The sequence below is a fragment of the Zonotrichia leucophrys genome, chromosome Z, assembly GCF_028769735.1.
Source record: "Zonotrichia leucophrys gambelii isolate GWCS_2022_RI chromosome Z, RI_Zleu_2.0, whole genome shotgun sequence".
NCBI lineage: Eukaryota > Metazoa > Chordata > Aves > Passeriformes > Passerellidae > Zonotrichia > Zonotrichia leucophrys.
The window spans coordinates 71,578,106-71,603,095 of NC_088200.1; the positions used below are offsets into that span (position 1 = coordinate 71,578,106).

Genomic DNA, 24,990 nt, shown 5'->3' on the forward strand with positions numbered 1-24,990 from the left:
CCATTTTCCCCCTTCCAAGTTTCACAGATTTCTAATATTCTGCATTAAATCTGTGCATGTGATGTATGCAGCATCATGGATATTGAGGAAAAGGGTCCTCAAGAAGAGCCTTTCATCCTAAAGATGAAAAGGGACTTCTCAGCCTTTCAATACAATGACTGACCAAAAAAAGAAAAAAACAAAAACAAAAAAACAAAATCCTGCTTTCCAGGAAGTATGGAAACATGCCAAGTGATTTATGTGGAATCTGTGTATCAGTTTAGTGCCATCGTTTTTCGTTTTCACTGAGTAAAGCAAATTTTCCTAGTGCAATTTTATCACCTCATTCTCAGTGTCTTTTAGATTGATCTATGTGCCACCTTAAAAATAAAAGCTTAAGGTGGGAAGGTGACTTTAGGACATTACCTTTTACCTGAGATGGACACAAATAACAAAAATGTCCAGTAAAAGCAGGACAGTAGAGAAGGGGAGGAGGGAATAAGTTAAAAAAAAAGTTTACAGGCATATTACATTCATGATTTTTAGATGAAGCAATGAGATTTCCTTCTTCTTACTCAAAGGTGTTTTATAGCACTAAAATAAAACATCTTTTTCTATTCTTGTTTAGATAGTGTGATGACTTTGACATTTCCTTAGGTGTAAAATCTGTTTCCCACCAAGTTTCCACTGGGCTTAAAGACACAATAAAGAGCCAAACAGGGAAACCAACTCTCAAATCCAGCCAAGACCCACCAGACTCACAAGGTGCAGCCTGGCTGAGAAAACTTCCAGTTAAAAACAGGGATGTGTGCTTTAACCTGGGAAAGCAATAAATCAAGGGAACAACCACAGGCCTTAGAGCAATCTTGAGCAACCCAGCTTTTAATCAACACAGGCTGTTTGCTGGGATGAGACACCATGATGCAGCTGGGAAGTCATTAGGGTAATTATGGCAGTGAGCGTTGCACAGGTGGCCAGAGCAAATGCCCCCACAGTCCAAATAGAAAACAAACTGGTGTGTGCACCCAGCACTGGGGAACTGCCCACTGCCTGACTCCCCACCCAAAACACAAAACACACAGGAAATGGGCAGCTTGAGAAGACAGCCTGCAAAACACTCAGCTCTGCATCAGAGGAGCTGCTACAGAACTTGGAACAGCCACAGGTGACAGCAAACTCTGCTGGAATGTGCTGCTCCCTGGTGTGCCAGCACCTGCAGCATCCAGGGCTTGCTGACAGACAGCCCCAGCTGACAATAAGGGTTTTCATCCCAGTGTTCAGGATCGCCACCCTTTCAGGAACCTTTCTTCCTCAAGAATCAATACTTCTCCTTGTTGAAAGGATCCCCCAACAGTGCTAAACCAAATGTCAACTCTTCTGAAGTGACAGTGTTCTCAAAAACTGAACGCAAATGCTCTGTGTTTTCTGCATGTCAATTATCTGGTTTTCAGTATATCATGAAATATGCCTAAATATTTTTGATGCTGTTTCTTCTGAATTACAACTGGCTGGGGGCAGGGTCAGATGGGAAATTGGGAAGGAATTGGGAAGGAATTGGGAAGGAATTGTTGCCTTCAAGGGGGGCAGGGGACGGGGTGGAATTCCCAGGGAAGCTGGGGCTGCCCCTGGATCCCTGGGAATGCCCAAGGCCAGGCTGGACAAGGCCTGGGGCAGCCTGGGACAGCGGGAGGACCAAGTTCAAAATGAAATTGTGTGACAGAGGTTTCCTGGGCAGGCTTGCATTTCACTGTGCACTGAATTCAGTCACTGCTGTGGTCCATAATACAAGTATTGAAGAATAATGTGGTGTAATAAAAATAATCCCTGCCAGGTCCTTTAATTGCACCAGATCCCAAAAGGAGAATTACCCTGCAGATGCAGGGAGTGTGGAGTAAAGCAGAGACAGAAGCTGGAATGGGGATTGCCCCTGGCAGGAGTTTCCTGCTCACCTGATAAGCAGTGGCTCTTCAGCTGGGCATTGGAGGAGGATGAGGCAGAGCAGGGAACAGCTCCAGCTCCACTCAAGTTGCAGTTTCACAACTGGGGAGGTAAATTCTCTACCAACAGGTGTCAAAATAGGCTTGGGAAATGATTCCATTATTCATGGAAGGAGATAAGGCACTGCTTCATTAATGGATTTAATTGTGACTTATTTACTCAAAAACTTTATATCACTTATTCTCCTTTGTGTGACCATATTAACTCCCCCCCAAAAATGAAATAATTCCACCTCTGTTCAAAGTGCACATTGCTGAACTGTTGAAATTAACCTGGTTTTTCAGTTGAGGACAGAAAAAAAAAACAACACTGCATTCATGGGTGTGCATCAAGATTGTAATCAACAGCTTGGTCTGAAAATGATTCTAAAATAAGGCTCTTACAATTTAACTTGAATATACTAAAGGCAGTTAATTTGACAATTTATGCAGAAATTAAATAGCACTTAAAAACATTTTACAACTCACCAAGGAAATAAAAGGTCTTTCATGTGTGACATTTATTAGTATGTGGATAATACAACAACAAACATTTTAAAATTTTATATTAATCAATGCTGTGGCACCTAACTGTGCAGTGTGATCATTAACTGCTCTAATTTTTTTTTGATCAATCACCAAACTTTCAACAGCCTTAACAAAGTATAAATCTGACTCTGTCAATTACAGAATTTCATCAAATAATGACTCATTTTGGTGAAACCACATTCAGCTGCATCACTGTAAATGCTGAAGAAGGAACAGAAAGAAGGTGTGTAGAGAATATGCAGAGATAGAAGCAATTTTGATAATTTTCATAGAAATATGTCAAGGTAATGTGTTGTAAATCCCTCTTAGTGCAATACTCACATGAGGATTTTTAAAGGGGCATGGAACATTTTGATATTTTTACTGTAAATGCATTTTGACCATGACACCTGCTGTAATACAGAGGGAAACCAGTTTGGCCACCACAACTATTTCAGAGGCACAAAACCATCTGGTTGCAGGGGAAAAATCAGTATCAAGTTTCAGGGAGAAGAAAAGAAAAGGTATCTACAGCTTTAAAGGAAAGGGAAATGAGATTGTTCCTCAGGATGAACCATTTTCAATTGCAGCCTGACAAAAAGAGAAATAATTTAAACTTGAGGTAAATTAGGATGGCTAAGTACTAAAACTCCTAAAAAACAGACTTTTAAAGAGAAGCCTTCACAGATGGAATTTTAACTGCACAGCACAGCCGGGTGCTGTTACAACAGGCTTTTTTTATTATTATTAACTTTGATCAAAGCTTATTAACCAGCAGCATCGAGCCATCAGTGGCTTGGACTACACAGGAGAGCTAATTAAATTTAAAGTGCCACTAAGTCCTGAGGGCATAACACACAATCCCCAAGGCAGGAGCTTGAATGCAGGGGGTGAGAACATTTGCATGGTGAGGCAGTGGGAGATGGCAAGGTGCTCGCTCTTATTTACTGTGGGCTCTGCAGAGATTTTAGTAGAACCAGTTCTGAACCTGTCCTCATCATCAAACACGCAGAAAAGTGTGGGCACTCAGTGTCTGGGGAAATGTGGGATATTTCCACACAACTCGGCAAGAAACACAGATCATAAAATTTTATTTGATCCAGCAGGGCAGATCATGACATCCCTCCTTACCCTAAGGAGAGGTAACTCCTACCAATTATAATGTGAAATACAACTAAGGAAAATAAAACGAGATGCAAGCTGACTGTAAATTGGTGCACAGCAGCCTTGTTCTGTCCAGAGGCAGACACATATAATGGCATTTATAAATTAAAATAACAACAATAAATCATTAAACAATTTCTTCCTACATCCCACCTGCTATGTTATCCTTCTTATCTACAATAGATTGCAATAATTAAATCTTTCCCTGCAGTTTTGGCATATACCTGGGAGGAGGGATAATATTCTCCTTTCTGGTCACTTTCCAGGCACTGTGAAGAGTAAACTGTTACCCTCCATCTCTCTTTCAAGCTCCTGGGAAGGCAGCAGAGAGGGGGAACATTTATCCCATCCTTGCTCATGTTTTAAAAGCCTCCTGATGGGTGAACCACTAAAACATTTTCCAGTGAATAACAGGAGCTGATTTGCAGGGCAAAGCCATTATTTCCAACCGTGATATCAAATAATGATTTATCAGACTGATATTGTCATTTCAGGATCCCGAGGAGGAAGGGCTCAGTAAACAAAACCATTACAATTCAGTGCAGAGGGAAGAAAGAGGAATCTGTAACAACTGGGCTGTCCCTAACCAGAATTAGCGTTTCTGTATCCTGCAATGACAGAAACATCTTGTAGCATCCTGCTGAGTGACCCACTCGCTCCTGTGGGCCAGGAGGAACTCAGGCTTTGCTTTTTCCCCTTAAAGAACAATTGTGCCCAGCTGGCACCAGCGCACCAAGGGAATCACAGCCTTACCCCACTCCACACCTTCTGAGGGATTTCCAGCTCTGCTCCAGATGGGGGAACTTTGCTGAAGCAAAGTTCCAGAAAACACCTGGATTTGGTAACTCTGGGAATCTCACCAGCCCTGGAGCAAAAGCTCAACCAGCCAAAGCCAAACCAACCCTGTCCTGCTCCCCAGATACATTCCTGGCACTCCATCCACGAGGAGCAGCAGCAGGATTTCCCCCATCTCCTCCTTCCTCTCTCAAGCAGGAGCTCACGGGCATTTCAAGGACCTGACACAGCATCTGTAGCGGCTGCTTCAGAATTTATTGAACTGCAGTGAGAGCTGGAGCTCTGTGCCTGTCTCATCCTCACATTCACAGCCCTAAACAAGGTTTCAAATAAATTCCTCCCATGCTCATGGCATGGCAGGCAAAGCTCTTGTGAAGAATCACACAAAGTGTTATTTATAAATGTATTATTATTTATAAACATTGTACTATTTCTAAGGAGTGTAATTATCATCAGCTTTATTTCTGAGTGCTTTAAAATACTTACTTATTCCATTTTAATTTCTCCCTTTACACTAGCAAGCATTAACTACATTAGTGTGTAAGCAAGACAAAAACTACCATGTTTCAGTTCATCTTTGCTTTAGCCTAGGACGCAGAAATTGTTGTGAGAAAGCAAACCATATATCAAACATACAAATCACACTGGAAATGCCAAAAAAAGAAGAAATTTTAGGTAAACTTTTAGGCTCCAGATTCTGCCCCTTTACAAAGATTGCAATTAATCATTCTTACTAATTTTCTTACTATTTTTCTTCAGTGCATTTTGTTACAATATTTTTATCAGATTAACACCAGACTGATAACTAAATAAGGTATTCAATTTTCTTTTAATAAATATCAGCAGGTTTTTCCTCCATATCCAGTGAAATACCCTGGCATTTGAATGCCCCAAAAATTCAAGGAGAAGAACAATTATTGGTGATTAAGAAAAACTGTCAGAGTTGTAAACTCTGCAGTTCAACAAATCCTGATTTTTTTTTGGCTGATTTTGCAAACGATCATGATTTTGAAAATTATTTTGTCTGAATTTCATAGCTTCTGTGTAACATTCCTATGAGCTGCTAGAACAGAACTATCTTGTGATGGAACCACCACAAGTTTTCCCCTCCCAACAGAAACCCAAGCACTTGCTGAGCACTCCTGCTTTTTCAATTAATAGTGCATTATTTAGACATGCACATATACAAATGCACTTTTACTGTGCATATATGTGTGCACACACACACCTGCTTTCACTTTCCTTCAAAGAAATTCTTTAATTATGACCTTCTCTCTTGATTGTGGGTTTCACCAATATCTACTGAAACTACCTCAATAATCTTCTAATTCTCATTGACTCCTGCAATGACATTGCAAGTCCAAAAGGGAAAGAAATACAGTGATGAACTAGAATATAGGAAAACTGAGATAAATAGAAAAAACATCCCAAATATTATCTGTCTTATCTTTTATGTCTTACAGTCCTTGATGCTTCACGGAGCTTTGAGCTTCACTATCCACTCATTCCATTCATCCCTGAATTACTATTTTCCGCATAAAGACATGATCTGCTTCTTTTTGAGTGTGAAAATTCTAGGACAGACTTCAGATATTCATCACCTAGCTGTGCTTGCCCATTGTTCACTGGGAGAGAAAGCTGTGCACACAGGAGGAGCAGCAGCTGACCTCAGGGATATTCAGCAGTGCTATGGCCTTGAAAAACTCAACTGTGTTCCCAGAGCATTAACTTTATGTTCTTTTCATGTTATCTGCAAATTTTGCATCTGAACTCTTCCAGTCAGGACCAAAACCCTGAGGACTGCATCCCTCAAAGACAAAAGAAAGTACATTTTTTGTTTGCACCTAAAATAAAAACACAGCTGGTGTATTTTCCAGTTCAGTCCCTCGTGGTTGCCTGAGCAGGGCAATAGTTGTTGTTTTCATTATTAAATACATATCTCCATCTCAAAATTCCCTCTGAGCTAGTTAGGCCCCACTGAATTTAGAAGAAGACTCCACACCTTCCACTTTTCTCTGTCTTTTCACAAAACAAATTTCTCATCATGTTACCTGAACTGAACAATTAGCACCTGACAGCAAAGACTTCTGGAGACCCCAGTGCAGCATCAAATTATTTCTTTCTGTGATCACAACTTCCTCCACTTGTCTGAAGCTCTGCCCACTTTATATAAAGCCAGAAATTCTTCTGCAAACAGACCCCCATGAGTGACCAAGCTGTTGGCCACTGGCACCAGGGTCCCAAACACTTCCAGCTCCCAATGGGAAGCACACAAAATTGCTGTTTTACAGGAAAAGATTGTTGTCTGGATTACCTTTACCTGTGGTGGAAATAAAAAGCTCCAGTGAGAGAACCCATAGCAACCTTTGAAGACCTTAAGGGAAGTTTATGTATCTATTTTTATACACATATGTGTATATATCTATACATATATATAAACAAACGATATTACAACTATCAATGCAGTTTTGAAACTTTTATAGCATTTGCCCTGGGTATTCCCACTAGTTTATCACAAACATGCCAAAATTCTGATTCACAGTTAAATATTTTGTACTGTATAATGTGCCATCACTGCATCCCACACACTTTACAAGGCTCTAGTCCTGGAAGAATTCATCAGATTAAGTTTCATGAGCATCTTCACAAGGCCAAAAATTCTCTGACAAATAAGTGGATTCTGCTATAAATACACTTTCATTCCTTTTATGCACACAGCTCTTTTTATAGCTGTTAAACCTCCCCTCTTTCCCCTTTTTAAACACTATTGAAACTGTCAGGAGCTACCTTTTACACTTTATCAATCACGGCACACACATCATGATTCCTAGAATTTAAAATGGAATTGTTGATGGTTCGGATACTGTTAGACTGTCATTAGTTCTGCAAAGTGTGTAATTTGTCACTTTGCAAGAAATGACAGTGCCTTCACTCGTGCAACATGCTTTTAAACCTCCCCTCTCTAATTTGAAAATGCCAGTATTGTACTCTGCTCCAGGAGAGGTATTTGTGAGGCTTGCTGGCTGGCTTGTCACAGAGCAATCTGTCAGGTAGCATTTTGCCTTCCTTAAGGTTTATTCACACAAAGCCTGTCTGTGATATAACACAAAGACAATGCTTTCTGTCTTACCTGATGGCAACGAGGCCCGTGCTGGATTTTCACTTTCCTCATCAGTGCTGGCATCATAGTTGTTTTCTCTCTTTACAACCACCTGAGTAGCAGCTATACTATCCCTAAAAACATCAAAAGAAAGGGAAAGAAATTAAGGTATTTTTGTTTCTCAAAGGAATTAAATAATTCAGGGAGAATATGTATGAAATCACCACCTATGGGAAGGGCAGGGACATGATCCTACTGGAAAATCAATTGCAGCCCAGCAGAAAGCAGGAGAGCTCCATCAAACACTCACTTCTTGGCTACAGCACCCACAGCAATCTGCTGCTGCTTGCAGGGATGCCAGAAGGAATCCTCCTCTCCCCTGACTTCCAGGATTGGTTTGGATAAGCCAGCACTCAGCCAGGAAGAACTGTCACTCACTGTCAGGGCCAGGGAGATGGAAACTGAGCTAAGCTAAACTCGCATGTGCACCCCACCAAGAAACCCAGGGAAATTAAATACCTGGCACACTTGGCATCCGCTGCAGATTCTTTAGCTTCACTCAACAGCTTCTGCAAGTTCCTTATCTTTGCCTTCTTTTCATTCAGCACCAAAACAAACCTGCTGTAAAGGTCTGCCTCCAGCTCCTCTTTGGCTTCCACACATTTTTCCAGCCTGCAGCACAAAATTAACTGTTACACCAACTCCTCTGTTTCCTAGAAGACAATTCTGTCCTGAGGCCAGCCTGGAATCCCCACTCCAAACCACTCAGGGCTGGTCCAGCCCCTTGTGTCTGAAACAGGCCTGAATAAGCTTTTTTTTTGGTGGTTTTTCCACAGAGGAGTGCAATGAGCTCTGCTTCCAAAAGGGAGAAGTTCCCCAATGTGAACCTTTCTTTTCATGAACTTTTTTTTTATTTTTGGTACGTTCTTGCACCCCTCCACCCAAGACAACTAAAATTTAAACAGGCAAATGTTCTTTATTTTCAAGGCTGAATCACAACAGTGGGCATACACCTTAGGAGGAAACACATAATGAGATTATAAACAGATATGATTCACCTAGACAGGCTTCAAATCCGTACCACACATTGGTGTGAAATATATTTGAAGAGGAAAAGAAAATTTCAAAATATAAAAAATGCCTAGCTCTTAATATCTTCAGAGGAAAATATACTTCAGGTTTTTAAAAAAATTTAGTATTGATCTATGCAGGTAGATGAATGTCAATAAAAGGAAGCACAATGGGAGTATTAAATTAAGAATATGGGTGTTTGAATGCTCATAAGCAAAACTGGAATACAAGCAAACCTGAGCACAACAAATCAAGTGATTTGTGGCAAATGTAACTCTGTATTTAATTATTGTATTTCATAACCTTTAAGTCCTTGGGTTGAACCACAAACATTTTATTAGCTGTGTACACAAGAAGCAAATAAGTATCTTGATAATTTTATTGATCATAGTAAGTATAGTAGTCATAAGTCAAAATCGTATTTTTCACCAGCCTGTGCAAGGCTGTAAAAAAGTTTAGAATGCTTATTATGCTATTAAACCCAGACATGTAACAGACTTTAAAAATATTAATTTATAAGGCAAGAGATTTCAACAGACTTCCTACATAAATACTAATTATTTTGTTCACAGATCAAACCCATATATGATGTAGGAAGCAAGACAATAGCAAAAAAAAAAAAAAATCTCACAATTTTAATGTTTTGGTGAAATGTGTGAAATCTCATGAAGTATTAAGCCTACTGTTCAATGCTTTAGGGATATGCTTGATAGTTGATAAATAATTCATCCAATTTAAATGCAAATAGCAGAACATCATTACCATACAGATCAGTTCAATAATTCTTAAATGAAAGATCATAGGTACTAATCAACTACCAGGAGACTTCCCACCTACAAAAGGGAAGTTAACTGTTTAGTGGGGAATAAATAGACAATTCACAAAGAACCATAAACCCTAATGCAAGGCCCAGAAGAGCCTGGACATGCTTGATACTAATTATTTCTGTATACATAAAAATGGGGGGAAAAAGGATTTTGTCTAAAATATGCTAATCTTGTCTGTATCAAATCCCTTAGAATAATCCCCTCTCCCACACATAAACCAGGGAAAGTGGTTGCTCTCCGCCTTTACTTTGACAAGGCACTGGTTTGTGGTGGAGGAGTTGAGGCTGGTCCAAATATTGAGAAATGTGGCTGACTTGGCCAAAAAAATGCCATTTAAGATAACTTCAGTGAGGTCCCTGGGTGCTGCAAAGACATCCCCTGATGAAAATCCACTTAAAAGGAAACTTCAGTGAAGTGAAGCTGATGCTGCCTGGACTGTGAGTAGTACAGTGGAGAAACCAACTGCAAGACTAGCCAATTCCTTCAGTCTCCAGAGAAAAAAAATTAGCATCTTGAATATTAGAATTAGAATATTAACTTTTCCCTCTGGGCAGAACCAATTAGTAGTATGCCATCAGTTAATCTTATATGATTGTTTTCATTTACATGAACACCTTTTTTTTAATTTTTCTCTCCCATTATTCAAAGCTGCCCACATCCAAATACATTCTCCACACACAGAATGGCATTAATTTGGCAGAACACAGAATATCACAAAAGCTTCACATTAATGCTGTACTTGCAGTTTATATGCCTTTAAAATACACTTTTATATGGCATATCTGATAGTTTAGCAGAGACTGGTAAAAGGCAATGGTCAAACAGCCACTGCTAGGGACTATGACAAACAATAAACTGAGAAATTAATTATAAAAAACAAGATTTCTGGTGCTGACCCAACACAGAGCAATCACACGTGCTCTACAGAGGCGAACCTGAGCTATGAAACTTAATGGCTTTCCTTTAATTCTTAGTGGCAAGCTTCACAATCCAACACTATGAAGGAAATAATTCAGCATCTCTGGTATTCATCCCTGTTCCCAGTGCTCTGAAATAATTCCTGGATCCCACGGCACCTCTCCCTTGCATTTCAGATTCACCCTTCCCCCAGCATTGGAAATGGTATGGAATGTTGATGAGCTAATGCTGAACACTCAGTTTCAAGCCCAAAGTACCTAGCTTGCATTTTTATAATCTGCTTGTGGTTTAAATATACTGTCACCGCAGGTGACCACAACATAAACTGGCAGCTATTTTGAATTTGGCTTGTCTCTCAAATTTTGGACATCCAAAACCAAAATACATACCCCGTGGCCGAACTAGAAATTGGATTTTTATTGTTCAAGAAATTATTTTCTACATGTTATTATTACTTAATATTTGCCACCTCCATTATCATGGAATCACAGACTGGTTTGAGTTGGAGGGCCTTAAACTCCAGCCAGTCCCACCCTGCCATGGGCAGGGACACCTTCCACTGTCCCAGGTTGCTCCAAGCCCCAGCGTCCAACTTGGCCTGGAAATAATTTGTCTTGAATTTTCTAAAAGAAATAAAGAAAATAGCTATTGGCCTTGAATTTTCTATAAGAAATAAAGAAAACAGCTGTTGTGCTCTGATATTTTAACTCATCCATCCCTGAGGTGTACACACACAGACACACACACTCAAGCCCAAGTAGCCACTTGCTCACCAAAACCTCCGTGATGGTCAACAGAATTAAACAGGGAGATGGAAATGGGATTATTGAATAATTCCACCCAGTGCCCCACGACTGAGGGGCACAGGAGCAGCTCTCAGAAGCCTGCCTGCTATGTTTTAATTCTAACCAAGCCCTGAGGAGAGAGGCTGTGAGCAGAGGGAGCTGCAGGGGCTGTGGGGCTGGTGTGCCCTGGCTGCAGCTCTGCACACCACATGCTCTGTGTTTGATGTTCCAGCACTCAGCACCCAGAGTGGTGCAGGATGTAAATCCTGAATTCCTGCCTCCTGAACAAAGACAGGCACAGCTTTGTTCAGCTCGGGGCAACTCGCAGCGTTTGGAGCTGAAACAGCAAAGGCAGGCAGCAGGGTAGAAGGGGGTTGTGGGAAAAAGAATAAAAAAACCACACCAAAAATTAAAAAATCAAAATAAAACAAAAAACTAACAAACAAACAATAAAACAAAACAAAACAAAAAAATGAACCCAAAAAATAAAACCAAAAATCTCCCAAACAAAACAACACCCCCAAAATCCCCCAAAGAACCAAATGAAAAAGCCCAATACTTCTTGAATGAAAATGATTTCTGAATTATTTTTATTCTGCATAAAACAGACATGACCAAAGACTGGTGACCATAAAACCTTCAGCGTATATTTCGAAAAATCATTTTTCATCTACTCAAAACTACAAACATGCTAAAGAAATCCACCAGCTTGCACTGAGAACAAAGTCACACAGCTCGGAGGTTTTTTTTTCCTTATTCCTCCTTTTCTTTGGGGTTACTCTGTAAAAGTGCCACCCCACCATGGAAATTGATACAAGCACTAATGCCTCTTACACATCAGCGTGTAATGCAGCACAGAACACGGGTTATACAATACACTATTGTTCAATTACACTGTTAAGCAGTAAAACACTACTTAGGGAGGCCCTCTGCTTGTCAGGGAGACTGTCAGGAGAAACTGTTACTCATTTTAATGAGAGGGAAACAAAACTAACTCCTCCCAAAAAGTTGGCTGTCTTTTTCAAGGTAAATTAACGCAAATTAGCTGCATTCTTTCATCAATCTTCCTAGATTGTGTGTTTTTTCAGGTAAAGCTACAGAAAAGCAAGACAGATCTCCCTCAAAGAGTTATATGCTTACTGAAACAAGCACAGATTATTTCACTACAGAATGATAGACAACTCAGATTGTAAATGCAGCAGCAATTACAAAAATCTCTTGAAAAATAATGGTGCTTTTTCCTATAATACTGCACTCATCTTTCAATTCCGGCTTCCTCAACAAAGAAAAGAGATGAAAGAAACAGTAATTTATTCCCCACTCAAAAATGTAAATAATTTACACTGCCAGTTCTAAGATTCATAGGAAATAATATTCATGAAAAGGTTTCCTAAGGAAAGTGAAGCTAATTCCACAGATTTTGAGGTGTTTGGGGATTTTTTCTAACACAGAAGCTAAAACCACCTTTAATTGCAAATTATTAGTATCAGTTGCACCTTTATCAAAGGAAGGAGATCTACAACTACATGGGCTGTGGTTACCTGAGCTCAAAACATGTCTCAAATGAATAAAAATTTCTGACCAGTGCTGCTGAGCTTCTCAGGTGTCACCTGTGAATCCACCTGGGAACTCACCTCTTCTCCACCTCGCTCCAGTTGCTGAAAAGCCTTTCATTTTCTCTCTGCAGATGCTCAGTTTTGGCTTGCAGCTTCCCCAGGCTGTCCAGGCAGTAACCAATGAGTTCCTTGATCACCTCTGCTGGGTTTGGGACTTCCTGCAGCTTCAGAGATCCAAGTCTGAACTGAGACACAAAGAAAGAATGAATGATTTCAGCTGAACAAAAATCTTCACTGAGGCTTCCCCCCAGTAAACTTGAATACATCTTTAATAAGCATAAGAAATACCTTACAGTCCTCCAGTTTAAAGGGAGACAATGATTTTGTCATGCAGAGAATGGAGGAATATGTGGAATAATCTACATGGCAATTATTTCCAGAGGGCCACAATGTTGAGAAGGACTCTGCAGCATCTCTGGGCTGGCCAGGCTGCACAAGGGAGCCCTGACAGGGCCGCGAGAGACGTTCCCGAGTTTCCTTCATTTGCCTCATGATGGCCACGAGGGCCCTAAAGGCCCCGTCAGGAGCCCGGGCCTGGCTGAGGGGGACGTTTGCTGGATGTTATCCCAAGTGATTGTTTGCAGGGGTGCTGGCTGTGCCTGCCCAGAGCACTGCTTGGAACAGCTTCTGATGGATGCTGGCTTGTCCTCACACGCTGCCCCTGCCCCACAAGCCCTGACTGGGTGCCTGGGCCTTGCTCGCTGCGCCTGCCCCACACACCGAGGGCTCTCAGCACAATGGCCCAGGAATCTTCCCCACCCTTTGGCCGGATGCCGCCCCTTTGGATTGAGACTGTATAAAGTGGAACTTTTGAGATGGCTCTGGTGAACCCCCACGCCCGACCCCGCTGGCCCCAGCGGATCGTGCCAAGGGGATGCCATCAATGCCCCCCAACATCAGCAAGGGCTGCCAGAGCACGGGCCGGGCTCTGCTCGGTGCTGCCAGTGCCAGCAGCAGCAGCAGCGGCCATCAAAGAAAGGGCAGCGAGGGGCAGGGCAGCAGGAGGGAGAACTTGTGTGCATGGAGGGACAGCAGAGCCCTGGAACAGCTGCCCAGGGAGGGCTTGGAGTGTCCCTGTGTGGAGACATCCCAGCCCCAGCTAGGCACCTTCCTGTGGGATGCACCAGATCATCCCCAGACATCCCTCCCAACCCCAAATATCCTGGGATTCTGTTAGTCTGTAATTTATGCAGCTAATATGAAAATTCTAGCCAGTAAGTTGTCACCTCCAGGGTTCAGACAGCAAGTTCTTAGTCTTAAAAGGACTCCCCCAATTAAACAGGCAGCCTCATCAAGCCAGTGAGGTGAAAGGATCTGTAATGAACCACTGTGACAGCAGTGGGGATGCTGTACAGGGTATACAGGAGGTCTGAACACATTTGTTTTGCCTGGGATAAACAATAGAAAACTGTTGTTTTAGTCACATTAAAGGAGGAATAGCTCAGCCATACATAGAAACCAGTACCAGCTGAGCTATAACCATGCAAGCCTGGGTGAAGACACATTAATACCCAACACAACAGTTTGAGGGAGTGGAAGAAGGAGAAGGGGTTGTCTCTCATCTTCAAAAAGACTGACATATATTTTATGGCATTTCCCTATGGAGGAAAGTATTACCCTTCTTTCCAACTTGAATACATAGCTATAACATCTTAAAAAAGGCATAAATATAAGTGGTACACACTAGGGAAGTGTTCACTCTGTGTTGTGGCACCTCACCTATTAAAAACAGAAATGCAGTTTGATTTGGTTTTCCCCCTATTTTACTTGGGAGGGCATGGAAAATTACATAAAAGATGCCTATTTAAAAATGCCTATTGCTTGTTACCCTTTTAAAGTGCAAGTTTCACTAACGCCATGCATAAGTTTTGGCTGAAAAAGGCTCGGTAAGAGTTGCTCACAAAGCTATCAAAGACATTGTTTGAAACAAGCAACAGCCCTTCCACGTGGACCTTTTATCTGGAAGGGACCTTTTATCTGTGGAAGTCTCTGCCCCAACACATGATACCACCCTGACCTCCTTCAGCAAGGTCAGCCTATCAGAAAATGTGGAAAACACGAAGGTTTAATTTCCAATTAGCCACCAAATTCACATGTGCTGTCTCTAAAGCGTTGTTGTCTTTAGCAGGCATGCATCTGATGGCTACAGATGAAAAGATGCTTTTAATTTATTTTTGGAAATTAGATTACGCTATCAGTAGCCCGCAGATTGGCGTGCACCCCCTGAATATCACACTTGCTGTCAGACAGCAGTAACAAAGATGCACGTTTGTGTAAAGGAAACTGTTTTTCATCACTTGCAAGCCACCACCATGCTATTTGGATAAAGAATTCACAGAGATAGAGGCACGGTAGCACAGACAAATAGCATCACAACCTTTTACCGTGAAGGAAATAGCAAGGAGAGCACATCATCCTTGTCTTCTGCCTTAATACATTCAACTGAGATCAGGTACAGGCAAATCGATTTGATCAGGATAAACAAATTACAGTTTTCACTGCACAGAAAGAATAAAAAATGCATAATCCTGAAATAAATTAGAGTAGCAGCTGAATTATTCTGAAAACCTGCACAACCAAAATCACAGCAGACACTCCAAATGCAATTGCAATGATAAAAAAAAAAGCCCAACACTGCTACAGGGACACAGAATATGTGTCCATCTTTGTAGGTGTTGAAGTCCAACACTGACTTTAATTTGACTTTAACTGACTTTTAAACTGACTTGAACTGAGTTTTAAATCTTTAATTTAGCCTTTAGCTCAGGCTTCATGTGAAGCAACTGACTATAACCTCCTCTCTCACTATAAAATTTACTGTCCTCCTGTCTTGGACACTGAAACCTGTGGAGCATTTCTATGAGAACCACAAAGGTGAGCAGAGCAAACCCATTACCAGGAGGCCTAAATTTATCATGCAGGTGCTGACAAACCAACTAAAAAAGGAAAAAAAAAATAGTAAGTTTTTCTGCAAAACAAGTGTTCTTCTCTATCTCTCCTCCTCCAGTAGCCATCTAATCTTAATTTAGGATAGCTGTGGGGAACACATTATCCAGCTACCTCCAGAAAAACACAGAATGTTTGGATACAGCCCCGATTAAAACAAAACTAATGTGTCAGTCTGGAATAGTGGAAAGCGTCCCTGCTCGTGGAAAGGAGTGGAATGAGCTGTGCTTTATGGGTGCCCTGTGATCCCGGATTGTGTGGTCGTGCTCTGCCTCCCTCACACAAAGTGCACCAAAATCCCCTTCCCTGAGGCCGTTCTTGCAGCAGGGAATTGTTTCACACCAGCTCTTTAACAGGCGACTCAGCACTAACAATAGCAACGCAGCTATCTCGGCAAATTACAGCTGAGTGGTGTTTGCCCCACCAGGAGCCCGGTGCTGAGAGGCTGATAAGCCAAAAAGGCCCCCGGAATTCCCAAAGCAGCGCTAAAACGACGTCAGGAAAAAAAGAAATCTCAAGGCAGTTCATGCTCTAGAGTCCTGCTGGCATCCTGAACTGGAAAGTGGACTGGTAGAGGAGAAAATGACAAAATAACACAATTTTACATCCAAGGATTCTGAATTTGGGACGGGCGTGTGAATTGCAGACATAATTCTGTTAAAATTCAGTGTTGTGGGGGGAAAAAGTGTATCATTAAAAAGGAGATGTTCGTTTTCCCCACACACTGCTAAGACTTTCCTTGCAGCTCAAGCAAGAAACAGTGCAGGTATTTGTCCTTCACCGCCAAAGCCAGGCAGGGGAGCAGCAAACAGCCCCAGGGCGAGGCGGTGGGAGTGGTTAAAGATCAGGACACCACAACAAACAGTTAACCGGCTGGCACATCGAGATAAACAGCTCTTGCTTACTGCAGGAGTGAAAGAAAACATCATTAACACCTCACTAAGCTAATTTGACGAGCAACGTGTCTTTGGTTTGGATCACGTTTCCGAGGTGATTTGGTAAATTTGTAACGGTGAATTTTAAATTTTTTTTTGTTAGCTTTGTAAATTCCTGCACTTTGCCGCTCCCCCGATGAATTTAAATTTCTCACCATCCTTACAGCTGCTGTAGCTCGCTGGCTCTGCATCATCTGCAGATGTAACTAATGTGCTTTCTACTTCCCCTTTCAGATCATTCAAGAAAACATTATGTAAAACACTGAAGCACTAAACACTTCATTTATACAGAGAAGGAGCAGGCCTGGAAGAGGTCCCAGGGGACAACAGAGTGACTGTGACTGATACACTGCTGCCCTTCAATATCTGTTCTACTGTTTATTGGGATTTCATTTTTTCAATCTTTTTTTTTTTTTTTTAAGGTGTAAGAAGATGAAGACAGAAGCATTTAGAAAACTGTGTTCTCTTAATCAAAAATCAGTCATCATGTATCCACCAGACCTTGTATTTTGAGCTTAAGAAATAGAAACAAGAATTAGAAGCTTATGAAAAAATCTCATTTTCCCCTGACCACTTCCCCTGCCCACTATTTCCCTTCTAGGATGAAGAAAGAAATTATCATAATTATAGACAAAATTATCATAATTAAGACAAAATATTTCAGAAATAACTGAAAAGTTTCTCAGTTTTTCTTCTAGGTGCTAATGCTTATGGGAAGATGTGCTTCACATAAGGAAATAACAGGTATTAAAAAATGATACAACACATTTTTCATACAAGATTCCAAAACTGAAAGTTTCATTATTGTATAGAGACTGAATTTTAATTTTGCACTAAGTAACACATAATCTCCTATTTAATCTTTGCATTACTTCACTAAATATGAGAGTTATGATACCTAAGGCAATAATTATCAGAAGTTATGCACCGAAAGGAGACATTCACACAGCAATGCCTCTCTTTTAAGTCAGAATCTGAAACTAAACACTGAGTTTACTTCAAATAACAACAACAACAACTTTTCACTGTGTCTATATGAAAAAAGAAATCATGCTGGAAACTCTCATTACATCTGCTTTGCTGATTGTGATTTCTCTCTGTATTAGTAAAATATTCTAACAACCTTTTCTAACAATATTTTTTTACACACAGGAATTCTGTACTACCACGAAATTAGATAGATTCTGCCCTTGTTGTCCTGGCAGGTTATAGCCTATATATAGATATAAAGATATAGATGTATGGATAAATATATATGTTATATTTGTGAGATATCTCTCTTCTATTAAATCTTAACCCACAGTATTTCAATTTTTCCTTCTCTGTTTCAAAAACCATTTAACAAATAATTTTTGGAGAGAGCACGCTTCACAGACACTTAGGTCTGATTTTGAAATGAAAATATTCCCAGCGTGTGAACTGAATGACAGAGGTTTAATCACACAAGCCAACCTTGCACAGGCTGTCACAGGCTCTAACTCAGCTCACTCAGCTTCCACTTCTCCAGCCCCGAGTGCAACAGAGAGAACTTCTCCCATTCCTATTCCAGAGATCCCCATGTTCTTAAATGCCCCTAAAACAGCATTTCAGACTGAGCTAGCCCACCCCCAACACCGACATCCTCACACACAGACGCTGCCTCCTGCAAGGTATTGCCCAAGCAATGTCCTTTCCCCGGGGAAATATCAAAGAGGAATTTGTGGAGCAGCTGTGCAGTCCCTGTCCGGCTGCTTGGAGCCCGTGGAAGCAGCTGTGACCCCTGTGCTGCAGCAGGAAAGCCCTGCAGATCCACACAACAACAAATCCTTTTGTCACTGCCCTGCTCCGAGCACAGAATCACGGGCTCAGAGAATGTGAAGGGTTGGAGGGGACCCTAAATGCCACCCCTGCCGTGGCAGAGATATGTTCTGTTCTATGATATGTTCTATTCCACTGTCCCAGGCTGCTCCAAGACCCAATGTCCAACCTGGCTTTGGATCCAGGGACAGCCACAGCTTCTCTGGGATCCTGTGCCAGGGCATCCCAGGGAACAATTTCTGCCTAATATCTCAGCTAGATTTCCCCTATTTAAATTTGTACCCATTGCCCCGTGTCCTGTCCCTCCAGCTCCCGACGCAGAGTCCTTTCCCTGCAGCCCCTTCACGTCCTGGAAGGTGCTCTCAGGTCTCCACACAACCTGCTCCTTCACAGGGTGAACAAACTCAATTTTCTCAGCCTGTTTTCACAGCAGAGGTGCCCCAGTCCTGCTTGCCAGCTTTGTGGCCACCTAGAAAAATGCTGCTAGAGAAGCTGTTAAAAGCTGTACAGGTGAGCTACCCTGAAACCCCCTACAATACCTTTGTCTACTGCTGGTGCTGAAAGCAAATTCTTTACTACTGAGCCTGATAATTAAACTGGAATTAATTGAATTCCAGAGGAATTGTTACAAAAGGAAGTTGTGCCTTGCCTGTGAGATACAGCAACTTTCTTTTTCTCTGTTGAGAACTGGAGCTCTTGCAAGACAGACAGGCTGTGATTCCCTGTTAAATATCAGCTACTTCTCCTACTCCACAGACTCTGAAATAAGGTAGAATCAACACTTGGATAAAAATAAGCTTTCACTATGAAAATACCTAAGAATTTAAAAGAGAAAAATGTTAATGAAAATTCATGTACAGGGTTAAAGAATATGACCTACAAATGAATGATGCTGACACTTACACAAAGAAAGTATTGTTACAAGCTTGAATCTGGAAAGCATTATACCATTTTTATTTCTTAAGTCAATCAGTGAGTGGTCTTGATTTTTTAAAGCTGTGCCACTATTATCTCAAGGGAAATCATTCAGCAGCAACTATGACATCCCTGGGTGTGGTAGTAAAACGAGTACACTAGACTTGCACAATACAGTGATGACAACATGAAAGCAGAAGTTGCTTTTGTAACAGCAGACTCTAGGAAGCTAGAAAAAATTACACAGCACCATGGAAGCCAGGAAATCTGTCAGGTTACATCAGACGGTGTAAAAATATGATCACCAACTCCAAAAAAACAAGTTTAACACAAAAACTCTGCCTGCAACAAACCTCCCCCCTGACGAAGGCATTGTATCTACTCTTAGAGCAAAACAGCTGACATGATTTCTCTCAGGTTTTTACCACACACTGCAGAAACCTTCAGAATTGCCATCCTATTAGCTCCATGTCCACTGGAAATTAAATTCTTTCTGGATTCACTGTTTTGCATGGGAACAGCTCCCAGGTATTTTCTGGAGAGTGCTGCAGTGTTCCTCACACATCCATGGCGCTGCGGGCCCTGCAAGGATTGGGGTGCAAGGAGGGAAACCACAGAGAAATTGGGAACATCCCCAGGTGCTCAAACACACTGATAGCCATCCCCACAAGGACAAGGAAGGCCCTGTTCCTCCTTCCACCCCTCATCCAGCCCGTGCTCAGCCTGGGCAGCAGGCTCTGATCATGAAAGCTCTTGATGGAGTTACTGACTGGGAAGGAGCACTGGAGGTGTGAACATCATTTTCGTGGGACCTGCAGCTCTGTGCAAGCACAAGAAACAGTGTCACATAAACCCCCTCACACAGGAATATAACTTTTCACAAGGTTTTCTTCATCTCTTTAGTGTAGCTTGCATATTTTTTCCTAATTTGTCTCCTAAACATACACACATGCCCAATTTGTATCCATTTGTTCCAGGACATGCTCCCTGGCTTAGAGTGTTCTTTTCCCTCTGTCATGTTCAGACTCCATAATTTATAGATAAATAAATTTCTCAGCCAGTATTTTTTTCTGTTGGACTGAAGCTCCATGTAGCTTTGGCTACATACGTTTCCCTTCTCTATCCCTCATACCACACAACCTTCCTCTCAAGTTCAGGTTGCATTTCTTGACTGTGAATGACCAGAACTGTACATGTGATTTCAAATATAAACTGTGTTGAAGTAGACAGTGAAAATCCACAGAAAACAGGCACAGACTTTAATACTGATAGTGTTCAAATGTCACATAAATCAATCCGCATGTTTCATTTCTTTCCTTTAACTCTGACACATGTACCCTGTGTAAGAATCATCAGGATATAGGAATTATCTACATTTTAGGATGTCTGGTTCTCCAGATAGTCTTGGAATTAAAAATGGTAAATTAAAATAGTAAGAACATCATAAATTCTTAAATACCCCCCTCCAAGAAAAAAAGAAAACCATGTACATAGGTTAGAGTACCAAAAACACGTACTGAGCAAGTAACTACTGGATGTCTTCCATAAAAAACATTGTATCTATATGTCTTTCCTTAAAGCCTTTGGAAAACTTCCTTGTTTAATCTCTACACTCCTCAGAAACACCATATTTCACATATCTGTACCATCAGCTACTTCTGTGAAGCTTAATCCCACCCAGGCTGAAAGGGTCTTTAGCTACTGAATTTTGACAGCTGTGGCATGGTCTGGTCAGGATCTACCCAGGCTGGGATTCCACTGCCTCAGAGTGCTCTGGAACCATTTCTTTCAGTCTTACTCTAAAAAATATTGCTCGAGAGCACTTCCTCTTAACTAACCTTAAACCTATACACACACACACACACAGATAAATATATATGTATATATATCTGCAAGACCCAAATCGTATCTTTGTAAAAAGTGAGATGCATTTCCAAAAAAGGCATGAACTGAATAAAGTTGCAGAGCATTTGCACTACAGAAATGCTCATATCTCAAGGTGCTAAGCCACAGAAAGTTGCCCCTCATTTCCCCCCACTCACCCATTTTTTGACCACAGTGCAATTGAATCCCTTAAAATTAAAAATACACTGAATACTAAAATGAACTGCTGTGGTAATACTCAGCACTTGTAACATCAGGTATTTCTTCCACTTTTGTCCTTTTTTTTTCCCCAATGGTAATCACATAAATTGTTTCCCTTCACCAAGAAAAAAAAAAATCAAAGCAATAGGAGTAAAAAAGCCAGAGGCAAAAATCTATAAAAATCAGGTGCAGAAGTTACTTTTTAGAACAATAAATATGGAACAGGCAAGTATACCTTATAATTCCACAAACAGTGATAACATGATTCTGTGAAGAACCAACAATTCAAGCACTTTGTTAGATTTGGTCTGAAATTACTATTTCACCACGCAAAAACCATCAGGTTTGCACTTTATGCATGCACCCCTTTTATTCCTCTTGTATGCTTCCCCTCTTTTTATCATTCCCTTCTGTACTTCAGGCAATACTGTACATCATTCACCTCCCTGCTACCCCTTCTGCCTCTGAAGGGAGCTAACAAAGAGGAGTGAAGCAGCACACCCTTAAAGGACCTTTATTTTATTTTTTTTTCACCTTTTCCCTCATTAATTCCGTGGCTCCAGGCAGGATCAGATGTGTTCCCACCTCGCAGAGCAGGAGCAATGTCTGTGAGCAATGGAACTACTGAAGGCTGGTTTCCTATGGCTATGACTCTTGCGCTGGATCCCCTAATGTCTAAAAAGGTGAGAAATCCAGTCAAAGCTTTTCCCTTATTTAATGCATTCATAACTTCTCTCCTCCCCCATGAGGATTTGCTAGTGTCTAATAATACAGTTGATCTCATTCCACAGCTTTTTCCAAAGCAGGCACATGAATAGGGTCTCTTTTTCTCCATCCAGGCACCTATTTCCATGAAACTAGTAGGAACCTGATATCTCTGAGACCTTTACTCCTGTCAAATCTGTTTGAAATTGTCCAGGAGTTTCAGAAGTTACTGGGGGGAAAGGGAGGAGGCAAGAGGCTGGCAGTCAGCAGAGGCACACAGCATGACCACATAAGCTTTGTTTCCTTAGGAAGCAGGGTAAAACACTTGCACTTTCTATTATTTTTAAAACCTGCCCTAAATGAATTAGGAAATCAGCTTTACTTAGAGATCTAAACTTGTTTTCTTCCTTGTTTTTCACGTTATTTATAGTGTGGCAATAATACAATAGACTCTAGACATAACATCTGGATTCAGGTCTCAGGGCTTAAATGCATGAGCAGTTCCCAACTGTGTTAATTTAGATTTCAGAGGGAAAGCCCTTTGAGATAGCTTATATCAGGATTTATTTCCTAGAGGCAAAGAACAGAACATAGGCTCATTACCATAAAACAACTGCCACACAAACTTATCACACAGCACCTTCCTTCAGTTGGAGGCTTGAGCCTCCCTGAAAGTATGAAAGGATACCTGCCAAGGATTTTTAATTTGATCTGATGGCTTTTTTGTTTGTTTGTTTTGTTTGTCTTCTTCACTTATATTCAGGTTTCCAAATCAAAAATTAATCCATTAAAAAACCCACTTATTTAAGTGGTTTTTAAAAAATCTTACTTAAGCAAAATGCTTAAAGGAGCAGTGCGAAGCTCTTTTTCTGAACAGTCACAAAGCATATGTGGCATGAACCTGAAACACTGAAAAAAGCACCATGCAAGCCTTTAAAAACCTCCAGAGAAGTTTCTACGAACATTATGAAAGGTAGACCCATATAAATGTGCTTTCAGCCAGAAATCTACAAAATAAAAGCAAGACTTGCAGGAGTGCTGGTGACATTACTGTCAGTAAAGGTTCCAAGGTAACAAAATATAAATGATTAATACTTCCAAGATTAAAAAAAACACCACCACATTACGTGCTGCATAATAGGAGTATTTTAATTCTACCTGTCAACTGATCCTATTCCTACATGTGAAGCCCAGACTGCAGCTTTCCTTTAAAAAAATATAATAAAGCACAACTGAAATGTCTGGAGTAATAACTGTCAGATATGAAGACAACTTGTCTTGGGAGCTGCTTCCCTTCAAACACTTGACCTTTAGGCTTTGGGAAGTAATGGAAACTATAAAGTGCTGGGTGAATACACCCTTGGAGCTGACGTGCCAACGTTCTGCAGTAATCTGGGTCTGATTCCCCCTGAATATGCTGGCAGTGAACAGCTCCAGGATTGCACATGACTTTTTTTTCTTTCTCCCCCCCACTTTGGAAAGTAAATGTATAACCACGTGAATAAGCATGAGATAATGCCTAGACCGAGGCAAAATATAAAAGTGTTCCCAGCTAAGCGCTGCAAATAATTTTCCAGTGTGAGTAATAACACTGCACTCATTTAGAACAACCATTGACTATTTTCAGGATGGTATTTTACCCTTTGTTTGAAAAAAAAAAAATCCCTTCAGAATGTTGACAGCCACTTGCTGAAACCTTCAATATCCAAACACCTAACTACTTAACAAAAACTTCATTGAATGAAGTTATTCTATCCCATTCAGAAAAAAAAAAAAGGAACATATTGAAGACTGTTCACCTAACCTGAGCAATCTGAACATCTGTCTGTGTTGTGCCCCACCCACAAATGTGGAAATAACTCAATGCATCATGAGATATATGTACTGAGTATGAAAAAATTCCAGCAAAGCCAAAATTCCAAGCAGCGCTGAGTTCATAGAAGGACATAAACACTTCTATAAATTGTCAAGACATGAATAGAACATTTCTTTCCATTCAAGAACCTAAAGAAATCTACAAAGAAAAAAAAAAAAGGCCAAAATGTTATTTTTATAGAAAACCCAAATCTTATTTTCATTATTTTCTTATTTGCATAGATAGAAATCATTGCAACTTCAGGTTCAGGAATGCAATGCAGGTGAAAAAAACTTTACTGATTTCTCTCTCCCAACAGTTACATCCCTATTCTTATTGTTCAATTTCACCAGCACAAAAAGATTCCCCCCACCCCTTAGGGAACTCTTTAAGTAAGCTTTAAGATAAATAAGAATGAAAGGAGTGTTTTTAAAAATCAAGGAGTACTTCACTTTGTTTCACTGTCAGAGAGGCAGAAATTTGACAAGAAACGTTTGTTCTAGCCTACACACTCTGGTAATAGCAGGATGGGTATTTTTACAGCTAACAGAGATTCTCATTTGGTGGGAGGTGGGTTGAGAGATGCATTCTGCCCCTTCTTGTGTCACAAGGATAACCCCTTGAAGAACAGTGAAGTGTCTGTGACCACAGTGGTCTCAACATGGAATTAATGACACAGGGGGGGCAGCTCCAACTTGAGCCATTCCCAGGTTCAGCAGGAGCAGGAGAACATCTTGAACTCTAAACTGATTGTCCACGGGGCCATTTTCCCCAAAAATGTCTGAAGGAACCATTATCAAACCCCAGTCAGAGCTACACATTCTATCATGTAATAATAATTAAAATAGGACATTTTTATTCCATAGGTAAGGGCCATTTCAGAGCATTAACTGATCATAGGTCATTCCTGAGTGATCAAATGCCACTTCATCTTGAATAATATGATTATTAAGCTCTATGTCAGATTCATTCATGGGCACTACAAATTCAACT

At 40.8% G+C, this 24,990-nt stretch overlaps 1 protein-coding gene across 5 annotated transcripts in view; it reads right to left on the bottom strand.

Annotated features, from left to right (window-relative positions):
• XRCC4 (X-ray repair cross complementing 4) overlaps nucleotides 1-24,990 on the bottom strand; it is a 144,117-nt gene that overhangs the window by 75,633 nt on the left and 43,494 nt on the right. For all 5 annotated transcript variants that reach the window (XM_064735758.1, XM_064735761.1, XM_064735759.1 and 2 more), the window contains exons 4-6: nucleotides 12,778-12,944; nucleotides 8,062-8,214; nucleotides 7,573-7,676 (exon numbers count right to left, since the gene is read on the bottom strand). In XM_064735758.1, the coding sequence (XP_064591828.1) occupies nucleotides 7,573-7,676; nucleotides 8,062-8,214; nucleotides 12,778-12,944 (424 nt within the window). The remainder of the gene's footprint in view (nucleotides 1-7,572; nucleotides 7,677-8,061; nucleotides 8,215-12,777; nucleotides 12,945-24,990) is intronic.